This window comes from Balaenoptera acutorostrata, chromosome 9 (genome assembly GCF_949987535.1).
Source record: "Balaenoptera acutorostrata chromosome 9, mBalAcu1.1, whole genome shotgun sequence".
NCBI lineage: Eukaryota > Metazoa > Chordata > Mammalia > Artiodactyla > Balaenopteridae > Balaenoptera > Balaenoptera acutorostrata.
The window spans coordinates 68,070,265-68,089,400 of NC_080072.1; the positions used below are offsets into that span (position 1 = coordinate 68,070,265).

Consider the following 19,136-nt stretch of genomic DNA (forward strand, 5'->3'; position numbering starts at 1 on the left):
CTTCTTGGTGGCTGCAGCAGTAGCCTTAGCGTCTCATGCCCGTCTCTGGTGTCCACGCTTATAGCCACGGCTCACGCCCATCTCTGGAGCTCATTTAGGCGGCACTCTTAATCCCCTCTCCTCGCACACCCCAAAACGATGGTCTCTTGCCTCTTTGGCAGCTCCAGACTTTTTCCCGGACTCCCTTCTGGCTAGTTGTGGCACACTAGCCCCCTTCAGGCTGTGTTCACGCCGCCAACACCAGTCCTCTCCCTGGAATCTGACCTCCAAAGCCTGAGCCTCAGCTCCCAGCCCAGACTCGCCCTGGAAGGTGAGCAGACAAGCCTCTCAGGCTGGTGAGTGCGGGCCAGCACCAATCCTCTGTGCGGGAATCTCTCCACTTTGCCCTCTGCACCCCTGTTGCTGTGCTCTCCTCCATGGCTCTGAAGCTTCCCTCCCACCACCCCCCATCTCCTCCAGTGAAGGGGCTTCCTAGTTGTGGAAACCTTTCCTCCTTCACAGCTCCCTCCCACTGGTGCAGGTCCCATCCCTATTCTTTTGTCTCTGTTTTTCCTTTTTTCTTTTGCCCTACCCAGGTACGTGGGGAGTTTCTTGCCTTTTGGGAAGTCTGAGGTCTTCTGCCAGCGTTCAGTAGGTGTTCTGTAGGTGTTGTTTCACATGTAGATGTATTTCTGATGTATCTGTGGGAAGGAAGGCGATCTCCACGTCTCACTCCTCTGCCATCCTGAAGGTCTCTCCCCCATGTGCTTCTTATTCACATATCCTTCATAATAACATTGGAGACTTTCCTAGGTGCAACATCTGGAAAGTTAGCAAAAGAAGTGAGTAAAGAAACACTAGCCCTGCTGAAAACACTCTTAGAATAGAAATTCTAGTTTCCAGAATCACCCTGAAGCATCTATTGTTGGCTGAGGGCAAGCAGCAGGCAGGTTTCTGCAGAGAAATGGAGTTCAGGAGGAGAGAAGTGTCTGGTACTAGGATGGACCCTGGTGGTGGAGATTTGTGGCAAAAGAGGCTTTTCTGCAGTGGGAGTGTCCCATCTTCTTGGCTAGCAGCTCTCATGATAGGCACTCATTTATCAAATGCAGCAAGCTTAGAGAAATGATAACTATTACTCAGGAAGCCCTCATTTTGTGCCAGATTCTATACTAGATGCATCACACCTGTTATCAAAAAAGTCCTCATCAGAATATGAGAGATGGGCATTAATTATTCCCTCTCTTACCAATGAAGAAACTGAGGCTCACAAAATATAACTTGACAAAGGTAATACTTTCACTGAGTAACACAGAATTTAAACCCAGGTTGCTTAGCTCTAAAAATCATTTCTATACAGCAGTATCTTCAAATTGGGATAGACATTACTATAGGTTCGTTAAGACTCTCTAAAGGGTACATGGCACAGAGAGTTTTAAAGAAATTTATTTCCAGATCTTCCTCCCATCTATTGTTTTCTAAAATGAATCTGAATGAGAAGCCTCCTGAATGTTCTTCTTTACCACCTCCCCTTTCACAATCTCCCTTCGACTTTTCAGAAGAAAGTCATACCTCTCACCTAAACTGGATCCATTCTCATCACTATGCACTCACAGAAGGGGTAAAATCTTACAAGGTACCAAAGCAGTGGAGAACTCAAAATATTGGTGTCATTGTCGCTGAAGTGAATGACTTTAATGACTAGGTAGCAAATGTCTTGAAATTTGGGTCCTTTGTAAATAGATCCATAAATTATAAGATTGCTTTCATCAAAGAATTCTTGATTGTGTTGTCACTGATGGATCAGATTATTTTGATGCTGAATCAGTTATGTCATTTTTGGCATATATAACTAAAAAAGGAGTTCAAGTAATTAAGTGGAATTCCTACAAAAATCTTTTCATTACCATCTAGTTTTTTATGAGAATAAAGTTTCTCAGGACTGTGATTTATTTTTTAAAATTTAGAATAGAAAATATGCTGAGCCTTATCTTTTCTATAAATGAGTAATATTCATCCATGGATACATGCAATAATTTTTAATTAACAATCTTTCACAAATATTATTAAGAAATAAATTTTCAATAAAATTTTACTTTTTATATTTAATAGCTTATTTTGTAAAATATTTAATGTTTATGTCATTCTAATAAATTGTGTATTACTAAAAAACATAATGATAACAATCCAGATTATATTAATGGTCTCATGAAATTTTTAAAAAGTAATTTTAATTTTTATACCTATTTTGTTGTAGAAAAGTATGATAGGCTGATGAGTTTTTTAAAAAAACATTTCAAGAATAACATATAACATTTAGGTATAATTTTGTAAGAAAATAGAATAAAACCATGAGATCAAGTGAAAAAGGAAATACTATAAAATCTTAGGCTATAATAGAAGAGTTTGTTTAGGTACTTTTGATATGGATGTTGATAAATATCAGATCATTTAATGTGCGTACATTTTTATAAAGTGATAATAAATTTTTACTTTAAAACTTATACTATTTGCAACATCTATCCCTGAACTTATATTCTCTGAAACTATATACAATTATGATTAAAGCAACTTAGAATCTACTTAAAAATATGTGAGAGCATACAGAAAACTTGGTTTTAAAACTTTCATTTGGTGCTACTCAACGATAAAAGCTTAAAGACATTGTTCTACAGACCTTTTCCCTCCATGATATGACTCATTGCTAATAAGAAAGACAGTATACTAGTTCATTCAAGAGCTTAAGCTCTGGAATAAAACACACTGGTGTTCCAGCCTTCTCTTATTTTTAATCTTAATCTTTTTAATCTTAGACAAGTTACTTAAGCTCTCTAAACTGCTTTATCCAAATCTGTATAATGGAAATTATGAAGATAAGCTGTAGAATCATTGTGAAGATTACATGAAATTAATCATGTTAAGTTTTTAGAAAAATTCCTGCACATAGTAAGTGCCATGTATATACAGTCATAAAAGTTTTCATAGACAAGAGATTTCAGAGGGGAGATAAGTGTATGTTCTTGGGCTATGGTTCCAGAGGGAATGGGGCTTGGTATGGTTTCAGAGAAGGAGTACATAAAGCTCAAAAGGAGGGAAAAAAAATCATCAGCTGAGGCGGCAGAAATACTATGAGCCACAGTGGTGGGAGAGCACAAAGCTTCAAATGCAAAAATGAAGAGCTGCACTTTAAAAATGAAGTTGACAACAAAATAATCCTAATTGTATGAAATGAAGCTAGATTTCCTCTGCCCAAGCCCTAATGCCTGCACTGTTTCTATCCTACCTTTTTTAAAAAAGTTATAATCTTACAGTTTCTGTTTTCTTATATTTCTGGATTTTGAAATTCAGCATGTCCTTGGCCATAGTCCCTCAACTTGGCTGCTACTTACAGTTTAACTCTGTTACTCCTACTTCTTTGTCTGGCTCTGAATCTGAGTTCTACTTATGTTTTGTGTTTTCCCTGAATGGACTCTGAAATGATATCATACTCTACCTCTTCCCTGGGAGTATGTGGGAGAGAACACAAACTATCAAGAGCTCAGATGTTGAAGTCTAATTGATACGGGTTAAAATCCCAACTCAACCACGACCTGTGTAGGCTTGGGAAACTCAGAACTTGCCTGAGCCTCAGTTTTCTCTTTTTTTCAATGGGGATAATTTCTAATCAACAGAGTTGCTATAAAGGCTGAAAGATTTATGTCACAAAAAGCAATAGCTCAATTAACATTCAGAAAATAATAATTCTTATTATATTTACTATTCCTTTTGCAATGAATGGAGTCATTTAATGGAATCCTGCTTAACTCTGAAATAAATATTTTGCAAAATAAAACACATTACCTGATGTCCTCTAGACAGTTGAAGATGAATTGTAATGTCAAAAGTCACAAATTTCACGTTTTCTCTGGAACCAGAAACAAAAATGAAAAGTAACCACCAGAACTGGAAAGCAAGGGGACACATAAAGGCTGGAAAGATCTGTTTCTACATGCTGTTACAGACTGAAGTGAGAGTGACTGTGCCGATTATTATAAAAAGGTTTTACTACTTTTCAGGATCTAAAGGAGGAATAATAGGCAGAAGCAACAGAATGGATCACAGACTGGTTCAGCCTATTCCATTGGTTAATCAGTCCGTTGTGACCAGATTGACACCATTCAACTCTACAAAGATTTATTAAATACTCACTGGGCATCTAGAATGTACAGAATCCCAATACAGAATGAATTTTATGGTTGATGTTATTACTTTGAATCAGGTTTTCAATTGTAGTTGTAAACCAAATGAGAAAATCATTTAGATTTTCAATCATTAAGACAAACTAATTTTTTTTTTCAATTTTCTTTTTGCCAACAGGATTTGCTAGTCCACTTACTGGGATAGCAGATGCCTCACAAAGCAGTATGCACAATGCCTTGCACATCTACATGAATGGAACGATGTCCCAAGTACCGGGATCTGCCAACGATCCCATTTTCCTTCTTCATCATGCATTTGTTGACAGGTTGGTTGGCACTTCTTCATAAATTATGTGCTTATTGGTTTTAAATGTAGCGGATGGCAAGAAGATATACAAAAAGCCAACAGGCACATAAAGATATGCACACCATCACTAGTCATTAGGGAAACACAAATTAAAACCAAAATGAGATAGTACCTCATGCTTGTTAGAATGGCCATCATCAAAAAGACAAGAGATAAATGCTGTCCTGGATGTGCAGAAAAGAGAATCCTTGTGTGCTATTGGTGAAATTGTAAACTGGTATAGCCACTATGGAAAACAACATGGAGGATTCTCAAAAAATTAAAAATAAAACTGCCAAATGATCTGGCAGTTCCAATTCTGGGAATATATCCAAAGGAAACAAAACCGCTAACTTGAAAAGGACAGCTCCATTTTCATAGCCACATTATCTACATAACCAAGATATGGAAACAACATAAGGGTCCATCAATGGATGAATGGCTGAAGAAGTTATCACCATCTCCACCTCACTCATGTTTCAGGAACATGGACATAATATCAAATAACTAAGTGACTATTAGCCTGGAAGATTATTAGGCAGGTTTTTATTGCCTTCTTGGCAACTCTAATATTATAAGAATTAAATAATATCCCAAGTCAAGTTTTATTTAGAAATTAGTTTTTAAGAAAGTATATAAGCACCAAAATTATTATAACATCAAAACCATCAAAACTATACATCAAGGAGGGAGGAAGATTGTGGGGGAAAACATCTTACCAGAACAGATAGACTGAACTCTGTTTACTGAGTCATTTTTATATCATATTGTCTTTGTGAATTTTTGGCATTTTTTTGATCTTTAGTGCCATCCTATGAACTTTAAAGAAGCTAGATTTCCTAGATACCTTGATGCCCCAGACAAGGAATATGCAAACTATGGCTTATAGGCCAAATCTGTCTCCTACCTTATTTGTAAATAAAGTTTTATTAGAACACAACCACAATCATTCATCTACATATTGTCTATGGCTGCTTTCACGCTACAATGGCCAAGTTGAACCAAGACCATATAGTGCACAAAATAGAAAATATTTAGTTCCTGGCCCTTTACAGAGAAAGTTTCCTGACCCCTGCCAAACCAGAGAATTCCATATTTATATGCCAGGTAAGAGAAAAAGGTTGATCTTTATCTAGCCCACCTATATCTATATTTACAGAAAATGCTATAATTTAATTCAATGTCTGGAGGCATTTTTTTAATAGAGATAAAGCTATTATGAAGATATACGGCTTTTAGAAGCCACTTTCCCACTTTTGAAAATTAAAATTTTCTCTTTCTTAGAATTCTCTGTTAATCCTATCTTACTATTAGATACCTGCATGATTATTAAAGTAACTCAAAAATAATAAGCAAATGTCAAAGTAGTTTCTCATTCAGCCCTTGTAGGCAAGCTGATGAAGATTCTGGGGATGCAGAGGGAAGAAAAAGCATCATTATAAAGGATAGAGACCTGCGGATTGCCACAAAGTACTGTGGCATCTGAGCTTTCCTCTCAAGTCTCTTCTTATAGAGATGCATTTCTTCAATCAGATGGTCTTTTCACTGCTGTTCAGTTAGTCACAAATATATTTATTGAGCACCTACTATGTGCTGAGTACATTTGCCTGAATATTCCATATTCATTGTTGCTTCTATGCATTGCATTTACCAGTCTCCAAATCTGGAACATATTTTCCTTGACTTATCTAATTTCTATACAATCTTCAAGACTAGTTTCAATTTTTAACTCTTCCATGATAAATGGCCATGCCTATCTAAAACCATTTCTCTCATCCAACGGTGTGTTGGAGCCAGCCCAAATTGGCTAGCAAGATTGAATTATGTACATATTTTCCCAACTTTGCATTCAGTGACCTCAGGCTGTAGCTTGAAACCAGTATTGGTAGGAGTATTTACATCAGGAAACTGGCAAGCGCTACAAATCAGGGCTTTCACTCTGAGAGAGCTGGTTGTTAAAATAATGGCCGGCATACCGCTGCTCCCATCTGTTAACTCACATCACTTTCTCTCTCTACTTCTTATTTTGGACACATCATTTATATCGTTCTTATTGATTATGTGCTTTCCTTACTGATTATTTGTGCTTTGTCTCTATGACTAATCTCTGAGCTACTTAATGGTGGGACCCACGCCTTGAATTCTATTTGCTTTTCTCACAATGTTTTCTTTAGCTTGTAATTAGTAGATGTGTAATACATTTATTAAATGAATAAATGATTGAAAACAACCTTAGCAAGTTACATTTATCATAGCTACAAAGGAAACTGCAGAGAAATCATTTTAACTAAAAAAAACTTTTTGCAAGTCTTGTAAAACACAAATCATTCAATGATATAAATATGTTTTAAGATTTAGCATGTTTTAGATTTAGCAAGGTCTAGACCATTAGATTAGGCACTAATTGAACAGAATAATGAGACAAGATCACTGGCTTGAAAAAGCTTAGTCTAGTGGGAAATACAAACAAGTAAACAACTATAGTACATTATAATTCACGCATAGTCATAGGAGACATTCTTGGAAAGCTACATAAAAATGATGATATATGAGCTGAGCCCTGAAGAGCAGCAGGCCTACAAGACAAGAATGGATATTCAAGGATTGGGAACGTAAGTCTTACCTCATTGAAACCAAGCACAAGCTCAAAATATGAACTGAAGAAGAAAATGAAGCTTAGGGTCCAAAATAAGGAAATATGCCTCAAGTCTCATATGCAGAGAAAGTGATGATTCCAGTGGCCAGTTAGCTCACCACCAAAATGTGCCATTGTTGGGCAAATAAAGACATAAAGTAATTTCAATTATCTCTACCACTTTTAAGTAAAAAAAAAAAAAAGGAAAAATCAGAGAATGGATCTAATACAATGATTTTAAAAGAGAATATGTATTTAGTTTTTACTCTGTGCTAGGCACTGTTATAAACTCTTTACAAGTTTTATTTCATTTAATCCACACCAACAAGTCTATAATGTTCTAGATTAAAAAAGAGAGTTGGAGAAGTTCAGTAACTGTCCCAAGATTACACAGCTAGTAAAGGGTGGAGTTGAGAGTTCAACAATGCAGTCTTACTACAGAGACATGTTCCTAACCACTGTGGAGAATTCCTTGGAAAATGCAAAGACGAGTTTTCCTTCTGACTGCTCTTAGACTGAGGAGAAATCATTTTCGTTAAAAATTCATTCATTCATCAAACATTTTAAGTTTCTTCTATATTCTAGATCCCATGCCAGGTACCATGCCTTTTTAATTTATTGGTATGAATGACCTCCAGATGCTTATAGTTCTTCAAAAAAGACAGAAAAGGAAAAAAAAATAGCAATGTAGCACTGTCTATAAAAGAAGTGTAAGAGGTATATGAATCCAGAGAAGGAAGAGCTTAAATTATATAAGAATGGCCAAAACTGGAAGCATCTGACAACATCAAATGCTGGTGAAGATGTGGAGCTACAGGAACTCTCATTCATTGCTGGTGGAAATGCAAAATGGTGCAACCAATTTGGAAGACAGTTTGGCAGCTTCTTACAAAACTAAACATATTCTTACCATACGATCCAGTAATCACGCTGCTTGGTATTTACACAAAGGAGTTGAAAACCTATGTCCACACAAAACCCTGCACATGGATGTATATAACAACTTTATAATTTCCAAAACTTGGAGGCAAGCAAAACGTCCTTCAGTATGTAAGTGGATAAATAAATGGTGGTACATCCAGACAATGGGATATTATTCAGTACTAAAAAGAAATGAGTGAGCTATCAAGCCATGAAAAAACATGGAACAAACTTAAATATATAGTACTAAGTAAGAGAAGCCAATCTGAAAAGGTTATATATTGCATGATTCCAACTATATAACATTCTGGCAAGAGCAAAACTGCGGAGATTATAAAATGATCAGTTGTCAGGGTTGAGGGCATGAGGAATGAATAGGCAGAACACAAAGAATTTTTAGGGCAGTGAAAAAACTGTATGATAGCATAATGATGGATGTGTCATTATACATTTGTCCAAACACATGGAATGTATAACACCAGGAGTGAACCCTAAGGTAACCTATGGATTTTAGGTGACTATGATATGACACTGTAGGTTCATCAGTTATAACAGATGCACCATTCTGCTGGGGGATGATGATAAGGGGGAGGTTATGCATGTGGGGGGGGGGGGGAAGGGGATATTAGGAAATCTCTGTATCTTCCTTTAATTTTGTTGTAAGCCTAAAACATCTCTTTTAAAAAAAAGTCTTAAAAAGAGAGATAAGTATGGTTGTGACCTACTTAACATTTTTAAATAACTGAAATTATGAGTGGTAACACTATACTGTTGTTGCCTAATATCAGATAGTGCACCATCAGGACTCTGATAAATAGAAATGTGATATGGACAGTGAGGGCATTGATGAATCTCTAAGAACTTGTCGTAAAGCATACAATTTAGAAAAAAATTAACGACATTTACTTATACAAATTTAACCTAGGGAAGGCTGAGTAGCTCTTCTTATTTGAGTACTCTTCCCATGTTACTCATCAATGGTAACTAATAAATGAACCTAAGTATTTCTAGCATCTCTCTCTTTGTAGGGTGAAATAACAAACCTTTGTAATTTTCCAGAAATCACAAAGATAATTTAAAAGATAGTCTACAAGATTTATGTCACTTTTTCTATATTTAGGATCTGATTTGGGCAAGGCAAAATCAAAGAAGTTGTCAGAGGAAACTTGGACACGATTAAGTAAGATTATGAGTGCCTGAGAAATAATATTTCATTATATTTTTAATGAAAGTGTCAATAAAGCATTTTAAAGTTAAAAGAAAAGAAGGTAACAGGATTGTAAAGAACCTTAGTTCTTTTATAAGTGAGGAACAAGAAACCTTTGCTCTTTTTTTCTTTCTTAAACAGTCAAGAGTATAATACAGGCAACAAAAAGCTCAGGAAATTATTCTAGTTAGACAGAAAATATCTGCTATCTAAAAAGCAAAAAAAAAAACAACAAAAAACCTTTATATTGTAGGCAAGGGCCATAAGCAATATATCAGTCAGTAAGTCAGTAAGTAAATAAATAAATAAATAAAAAGTCAGTAAGTAAGCGAAGTCAGTAAGGCCATCAAAATTGAGAATATTTTAAGGTTTTTAAACAAATTTTATAACTTATTTTTCAAACTTAGGTATTATAAACCAGGTCAAATAAAATTCACTTTCCAAATTTCATCCTTCATTGGCTCCTTCATATCCTAGAACATACTGGCACTTTAAGACAGATTTTAGGGGCTCCACCAGATGAGCACTAATTTCATTATAACATTAAGATGTTATTAACATGCAGTGTTAATAAAGGTAGTCATTGTTTATCTTTAAATGAGTCAATAAATATTTTTTTAAAAAAGAATTCCATTGTATGAATGCACCATTCTTTAGTAATCACTTAGTCACGTATTAACAGGCATTTTGATTGTTTCTTTTTTTTCTATCTTTTCTTTTTTAAACTATATATATATGTGTATGTTTGTGTGTGTTTATATTATGTATATATATATATAATTGTGAACATTTGTGAGTATAGCTAAAGAATAGATTTTTCACATTGGAATTGAAAGGTGAGAGGTTAAATACATTTAAAATTTGTTGATATTTCCAAACTGCCTTCTAAAAATGATTGTGCTTGCTACATTTCCACAAATAGAGAATGAAAGTGTGTTGCCACCCTGTACCCTCATTTGCACTAGATGTCATCAAATGTATTAATCTTTTTAACTCTGAAAAGTAGAAAAATATTTATTTGTATTTTTCTGTTTCCTAGGCATGTTATAGATTAATTATACTTTTTTCTAAAATGTCTATTTACATTCTTTGCTATTTTATGTTAGGTTAATTGGTCTTTTTATTATTGAATTGTATAGAGTCCTCATAAATTTTTAGTTGACCTTTTTTGTCATAAACATTACAAATATTTTCTGCAGTTTTAGTCATCATTTAAATATTATGGTATGTTTCTTGGTATTCAGAAATTAATACATGATCTTTTTTTTTTTTTTTTTTTTTTTTTACAAGGGGATTTTTCTCTGATATTTACTGTGGACCCTCGTTGAGTTCCTGGTGATAAATCTCACAGTATTGTGAGAGGCCCTATGATTGGATGCCCCTTGAGTCTTTTTTTTTTTTTTTTTTTTTATTTATGGCTGTGTTGGGTCTTTGTCTCTGCGCGAGGGCTTTCTCTAGTTGCGGTGAGCGGGGGCCACTCTTCATCGCGGTGCGCGGGCCTCTCACTATCGCGGCCTCTCTTGTTGCGGAGCACAGGCTCCAGACGCGCAGGCTCAGTAGTTGTGGCGCACGGGCCCAGTTGCTCCGCGGCATGTGGGATCTTCCCAGACCAGGGCTCGAACCCGTGTCCCCTGAATTGGCAGGCAGATTCTCAACCACTGCGCCACCAGGGAAGCCCAATGTATGATCTTTTATATCATCTTTTATATTCAATCTCTATTCACAGCTTCAGAGTCTTTAACTCTTTGTTCCTCAGTATTCTCATCTGTAAAAAGAGTGGATTGATCTAATGCTCCATGGTTCTTTCTGGACTTTACAATCCTCTGGATAATGTGTTTTTGAAGAAATGACAGTAGAATGCATTAGTACAATTACAGGGCTTTAGCAGGTTTCTTAGTGACAGCTTAATCATGCTTTTAGTTATGATTAATAGGTAACTGACATATAGATAAATCCAATTCATAGTATAAATTATTTTTCTCTGCTATTCAGATTAAGGTCTGACAGGACTCTAAGCTTTTCTCAGATTTGTAAAAAAGTTTCTGGCAAGAAGAGAGGATTGAACAGTGGGCACCCTAAAAGAACGCATGTGTTGGGATGTTTATTCTTTTTGTCCAAGAAGATCAGATTTGGGTCATGCTAAAGGCGGAGACATTTGAAACTTTAAACCAACCTAACACTACAACACCCATCAAGCAAAGCTGATGCTTTAGCCATGGAATCAGGAACTTTTATGCTTATAAATTCCTTAGGAAGGAAGACGAGCATTGGTGCTGGATGGTACACTATGGATAAATGTCAGAGCAACAGAGAGAGGGCTTTAGAAATACTTCCTTTTCCTTAATACTTCATTGCTCAAGGAGGGCTCACGTGGACAAAAGCAAGCACATCTCTGCATGCATGCATTCATTCAGCTGTTAATTCAACAAACATTAAGTCCTCTCTATGCTCTGTGTGCTCTATTAGGCCATGGGGATTCAGCAGTCACTAATACTATTTCTCCCCACCTAATGCTTCCTGGTCCAGATATGTAAAAAACTAAGTAACATAAAACAAAATGTAACTTCTGCAAGAGTAGTGGTTTAATAGGCCAGAGTCCGCGGGAGTGAAGAAAAGAGCATCAAGGAAGTGGGGACCATAAGAATGGTCCTCCTCATCCCCTGGATCTGTAGCACCTAGCAGCCTGCCTGGCACAGAGTGGATATTCAATGAATAGCTGTTAGATTCCAGTGTTCGGAATTCTCTTATGACCGGTGGCTTTATGAAGAATGAGTAGGATATTGATTCGTGAAGTTTGGTAGTAACAACATTCAATTCATGTGGAACAAAACAAGAAAACCTCAGAAGTGTGAGGTTAATAGAAACTTCAGGAAATAGGCCATAATTAAAACCCAACTAAAATACTGAAAGCACAGCTAACGTTTGAGTGCTTACTGTACACCAAAAGCTAAGGGCATCAATGGACCGAACCATTTAATAGTTAACAATCCTACCAGTTAAGTGGCATTATCACCCCTATCTTAGAGACAAATAGACTAAAGCACAGAGAGGTTAAATAACCTGTCAGGATATGAACCCATGTTTTTAAACTGTACTATATGCTGCTTCATAAAGTGTTTGGAGAGCAGAAGAAATGCATGTCTATATATAGAGAGAATATACTCTTACCCCAACACAAGAGCAAGAGCTAACAGGGTAGGCGGTTATTTTGAACACTAGTCACCAGCATGGTTACTGCAGCAGGAGGCCGGTTGACCAAGCAGAACAGGTTGGTGAAAAATTTAGCAAGCTCCAGTTGGGTGGGGTGTGTGGAGGGGGGAGGAGGAGTGCAGGGGGCAAGCAGGGGCTAGGCAGTGAGGGGTGGGGAATGTGAAGGGGAACAAAAACTGGGCCAATATTTGGAGTAAGTTCTACAGTTTAGAGTGCCCAGAAGCTTAAGCCTGCAGTATGAACTGATTTTTAAATTTTTATTGAAATAGAGTTGATTTACAGTACTGTGTTAGTTTCAGGTGTACAGCAAACAGGTGTAGTTCCCTGTGCTCTACAGTAGGTCATTGTTGTTTATCTATTTTATATAGTGTGTATATTTTAATCCCAAACTCCTAATTTATCCCTCCCCTCCTTTCCCCTTTGGTAACCATAGGTTTGATTTCTCTGTCTGTGAGTCTATTTCTGTTTTATCACTAAGTTCATTTGTATCATATTTTTTTAGATTCCACATATGAGCTATATCATATGATATTTATCTTTCTCTGTCTGACTTACTTCACTTAGTATGATAATCTCTAGTTGCATGCATGATGCTGAAAATGGCATTATCTCATTCTTTTATGGCTGAGTAATATTCCATTGTGTGCATGTATATATATACACACAGAAGTTTTCAACCACATTAGTTCTTGCCCAAAATAGAACAACTGATCCTTAACTTTGCAAAGGTTTCCAATGTCATTTCCAAATTCTTCAAACATCCTTTGGACATATCCTGTGGCATATCATTATTTTAATATATTTTGATGCTAGGTTTCTATGCATTCCATGCATCTAAGATGTCATTTGCATGAATATATATATATATAATATATATATATATAATATATATATATATATATATATATATATATATATAATTTGTATATATCTCACATCTTCTTTATCCATTCATGTTAAACCCTCCTCTGATGTGGGCTGGGCTCACCTTGGCTGAGCAGGCACTGACTCAGGAACTAAGTGAGGCTGAGGTAGAGAGGGCAGGAAGGGACACCTCTAGAAGCTCATAGTCTAGTTTCTAGATTCCAAGTGTGGATAAGAAGTCCTCTGGTGGAAGAACCATGAGACCTGGGGGCAGAATACCTGTGAGCACATCCTGGCTCTGTTTTGAGATACTTATATGACCCTGGGAAGGTTGCTGAATTCCTCCCAGCCTCAGTTTCCTCACTAACAAAATGGCGGTAATATTATTACTTTTCTCATAGGAATGTGACTTTACAGTTTATAACTCATAATATGACAACTGGCTTCTTGTAAAGAGAGTAGAGTATAAGGGACTTTTATAAAGCATATGCGATACTTTTATTCTGTACTCACTATTTGCAAGCGCCCTCCAGGATCAACAACACTTCCTCAGTTCTCCTGTAACCTGTCTCTTGAGTGCATGGGAATCCCAGCTAGGTATAAACCTGAAGCAAAACATTCCATGGATGGCAGGTCTGCCTCACTCCTCAGCTACAGATTAATTACATCTTTTGGAGTGACTTCTTGGCTGTCATTGCTGATGAGGCTTCCTTTCCATTCTGTTCCCCAAGCCTCCCCTGGGCCATCCTGCTAAGAAGGCTGCCCTGACCCACATGCCTGCAAACTAAATGCCTTGCCAACTAGGCAGCTCAGAAATAGTCCAGGCAGAAGGCAGCTCCCTGGAGCTTCAGGAATGAACAGCAGATTGCCTGCCTGCTGGTGATAGCAAGGCCGAAGCTTGCTAAAAAAGACAGAAGTCCCAGGGTTAGGGAAGGAGGTGAACTCAGAAACCAGAGAAATGTCTTAAAGTCTGCTCTGGGAATCAGACGGGATGGCAGAGGAGGACCCCTTTGTTTCTTGGTTTCTTTTCATACTGTTGGATTCTGACCAGCTTTAAAAATGCTCCCTAGACTTAACTCCCTAGAACAAGTAGCAGTTATACCGTTATAGTTGTACTTATCCATATATCCACAGCTGATTTTGTGTTGTCATCAGTGGATTTAGCTCTGATGCCAGTCTGCTTTGGCTAGATGTATTTGTAGGTTTGACTGTCTCTCTTATTCAATCTTGAGCTCCTTTAAGGTTGTGTTTGTGTATTGATCATCTGTAGCACCTAAACACAGATCCAAGCACCTAACAAAGACCCTGGCACATAGGAGACATCATTAAACACTTTAGACTAAAGTGTTGCTGCACTTGATTAATTGATGAAGAGGCCATGTACTATAACTAATAACCTAAAAATTAGTCCTCCTACAGTGTGGGGAATCTCCCAGCTCTTTGCAGGATTAATATGTCTTAGTACGAGGGAAATTAAATTGCTTAAATTGAAGTGTTGATAACTTTAAAATCCCAAATGAAAGAGGATAAAGAAACATGAGTCGTCATTATTTTTGCTGAACTTTTAAATCTGAAAGAAAATTTTAAGATCATAATCTAACCCCTCATTTAACAAATAAGGAAATTGAGGCCCAGAAAGGGTGACCTACCCAAGGACACAGGTTTCTGCAAAGTAGAGGAAAGAGTGTTTCAAGGCCTTGTGGGGCAGGTGGGAGCTTTCAGAGACAGAGTTGAATATTTAACATGACAGAGGGTATTTAACTAAGGAAGGCAGAAGCAGTGTGACTATAGGAAGGTCCTTACCATCATCATTTGCAGTGTGACTATAGGAAGGTCCTTACCATCATCATTTAGAGATCCAGAGTTCAGATCTGCTGAAATAGCACCAAATATCAGATTCAAGGGATGAACAGGACTTTAAAATTAATCAAAAGGCCAGAAATCGGGAGACTAGGAGGCAGTAAATCATGATTAAGATCACAGATTTTAGCATCAGACATGCTTCATTTTGAATCTCAAGGCTGCCACATCTAGCTAAATGATCTCTGGCAAGCTGCTTATTCTCCCCTAAGCCTTCTTTTTCTCAGCCATAAAATTCTGCTAATACTAGTACCTATCTGAAGTTGTAGCTTTAATAATTAATATGATATTTTTATAAATATGTATTAAAGTTCTTAGCACACAATTACACAACAGAAAAGGTCCTTGCCATTAAGATACTTTCTAATTTTCTCACATTTCTGGAAGCTAGAAGTTTGAGATCACAATAGCAGCAGAATTAGCTTCTCTCTCCTTGGCTTGCATACGTCTGTCTTCTCCCAGTATTTTCACATGGTCTTCCCTCTGTACATGTCCATGTCCTAATTCCCTCTGTTTATAAAGACACCAGTCAGATTGGATAAAGGACCACTCTCATGACCTCATTTTAACTTAATTACTTCTTCAAAGACCCTATCTCCAAATAGTTACATTCTAAGGTCCTGTGGATTAGAACTACAGCATATGAATTCGGGGTGGGAGGAGAATAATTCAACTCATAACAAGTGGTGAGGATGAAAGTCAAACTGTAGTAGAATGAAAACAGAATAGGAATTGAAAATGTCAAATTAGACCAAAGTTTTAAAAGTGTGATGACAAACTAAAATAGAAAGGACAGCAAATTGTTTGAGGAGAAGAATTAAGAAAAAGAGCTTTTTGGAGAGGCTTTTTTTCCCCTTTAACAATAAGAGATACATGCCTGAATTTATAATTTAAGAGAGTTATTGCTAAGGAAATGAGAAAAAAAAAGCATTAAAAGTGAAGAACATTGAAATGCTCTAAAAAGTAAACTAAGAAAAATGATATATGGTTTCAATTCTAAAAGATCATTATCTAGGGGAAATTATCCCATATTTTCCCCAGAGGAAAAATTAAAGAATGTTAACTGATGTACAAAATATCCATAGGAAATGCTATATTCAGAACCTCATTTGTCAAAACATTCATAAGATGTCTTTTTATCATATGACTTTGTTTTATTAAGGTAATTTAGATAATATGAGGGTTTCTGGAAATATCAAAACAAAATTTCTGCATATAGGATTGGCAAAGCAGAGAACAGAGAAAACCAAGGATGTACAATACAAATGCTATTTCCATCCTGGAGTCAACAAGGCCTAAGATAGCTGTTGTCAAGTACAAAATGTCACAATAATCTAGAAATAATAATGGGGATGCGAATCTGTTGGAATCTCAGGAAAGACACATTACTGTATTCACGACATCAAACGGCCATAATGAAAAGAGTTTTCTGTAGCTGTGTCCTTATACAAAGCAAACTATCAGGAGAAAGATAAATATTTACCAAAAGAAAAACAGTTTTTTAAGAAAAGTTCTTTTCCTTCAAAAAAAGAAGAAGCAGCAGAGCCCCTTTAATTTCAGGGATAAAAAAGATAGCAGAACAAGCTTCCAGATTCATATCATGGGGCTGTGCTAGTGTCAGTACAACATGGAGTTTTGTGGCAAATTCTTCTTTCTCTCTCAGAGGCAGCTAATTTTTGTCTAGCAACAAGGCAGAGATGAGGTGGGGCGGTGCAGGTGAAATGTTTCCCCCTGATGAAGGAGGTCATCGAGAAGATATGACTGCTGTGGTTTGAACTTTGAGCTGAACCCTGGCAATCAGAGGCTCCTAACCTACTCCCCTGTCTTAGGAACGTACAGTCTGCCTACCATTCATTCCCACAGTGGGAATTATTCCAAAGATCTAGCCTTGAGAGAGTGAGGTGCTACTGAGACCATCTGGACAGCATATGTGACTGAATCCAGTTACACTACTATACATAAAATAGATAACTACTAAGGACCTACTGTATAGCACAGGGAACTCTACTCAGTACACTGCAATAGCCTATATGGGAAAGGAATCTAAAAAAAAGTGGATGTATGTATATGAATAACTGATTCACTTTGCTCTACACCTGAAAGTAACACAACATTGTAAATCAACTGTACTCCAATAAAAATATTGGGTTGGCCAAAAAGTTCGTTCAGTTTTTCCATACGATAGCTCTAGTAGCGCTTAGTTGTCTTTAACATCATTCGAACCAATTTTGTTAGATTGTATTGTGACAGCTGACATACAAGCATGCATTTTACAAAAAACTTATCAAAATTGGTGAATTTTTGTGTAGCCATTTTAATACTGAAGATGGAAGAAAAAAAGCAACATTTTCAGCATATTACTCTATATTATTTCAAGAAAGATAGAAATGCAACAGAAACAAAAGAAAACATTTGTGCAGTGTATGGAGAAGGTGCTGTGACTGATCGAATGTATCAAAAGTGGTTTGCGAAGTTTCGTGCTGGAGATTTCTTGCTGGACGATGCTCCACAGTCGGGTAGACCAGTTGAAGTTGACAGCGATCAAATTGAGACATTAATTGAGAACAGTCAACATTATACCACGCTGGAGGTAGCCGACATACTCAAAATATCCAAACCAAGCACTGAAAATCATTTGTACCAGCTTGGTTATGCTAATTGCTTTGATGTTTGGGTTCCACATAAATTAAGAGAAAAAGAAACCTTCTTGACCATATTTCTGAATATAATTCTCTACTTAAACGTAAAAAAAAGTTCCGTTTTTAAAACAAATTGTGACAGATGATGAAAAGTGGATACTGTACCATCATGTGGAACAGAAGAGATTGTGGGGCAAGGGAAATGAACCACCACCAACCACACCAGAGGCCTGTCTTCATCCAAAGAAGGTGATGTTGTGTATATGGTGGGATTGGGAGTCCTCTCTTACGAGTTCCTTCCGGAAAACCAAACGATTAATTCTAGCAAGTACTGCTCCCAGTTAGACCAACTGAAAGCAGCACTCGATGAAAAGCGTGCAGAATTAGTCAATAGAAAACACACAACCTTCCAACAGGATAATGCAAGACCGCATGTTTGATGACCAGGCAAAAACTGTTACTGCTTGGCTGGGAAGTTCTGATTCATACACCATATTCACCAGACATTGAACATTTGGATTTCCATTTACAAAATTCTCTTAATGGAAAAAACTTCAATTCCCTGGAAGACTGTAAAAGGCACCTGGAACAGTTCTTTGCTCACAAAGACAAAAAGTTTTGGGAAGAAGGAATTATGAAGTTGCCTGAAAAATGGCAGAAAGTAGTGAGAAAAAATGGTGAATACGTTGTTCAATAAAGATCTTGGTGAAAATGAAAAATGTGTCTTTTATTTTTACTTAAAAACAGAAGGAACTTTTTGGCCAGCCCAGTAATAAAAAAATTTTTTAAAAAAGCCTCTCTATAAACTTTTTTTTTTTTTTTTTAATTTATTTTAGTTTTGGCTGTGTTGGGCCTTCGTTTCTGTGCGAGGGCTTTCTCCAGTTGCGGCAAGCGGGGGCCACTCTTCATCGCGGTGCGCAGGCCTCTCACTATCACGGCCTCTCTTGTTGCGGAGCATAGGCTCCAGACGCGCAGGCTCAGTAGTTGTGGCTCACGGGCCTAGTTGCTCTGCGGCATGTGGGATCTTCCCAGACCAGGGCCCGAACCCGTGTCCCCTGCATTGGCAGGCGGATTCTTAACCACTGCACCACCAGGGAAGCCCTCTATAAATTTTAAGATTCTGGTGGGCAGATGCAGAGATCTACTCATCTTGCAGCCACCCAAGACAAACCTCCAATGTAAGTTCCCTTGCTTATTAAACTTGCCACTTACCAATCAGAAGTGGTCTGCCTCTTTCTTCTGTCTCCCCCCCTGCTCTCTACTAAGGGGGCTGGCTTCAGATTACAGCTGGGAAGTTCCC

General features: G+C 37.1%; 1 protein-coding gene across 1 annotated transcript in view; it reads left to right on the plus strand.

The window, feature by feature from the left end:
* The window catches only part of TYR (tyrosinase), a 107,597-nt gene that overhangs the window by 55,270 nt on the left and 33,191 nt on the right, over positions 1-19,136 (plus strand). The window contains exon 3 of the mRNA XM_007168475.2: positions 4,333-4,480. Coding sequence (XP_007168537.2) covers positions 4,333-4,480 — 148 coding nt within the window. The remainder of the gene's footprint in view (positions 1-4,332; positions 4,481-19,136) is intronic.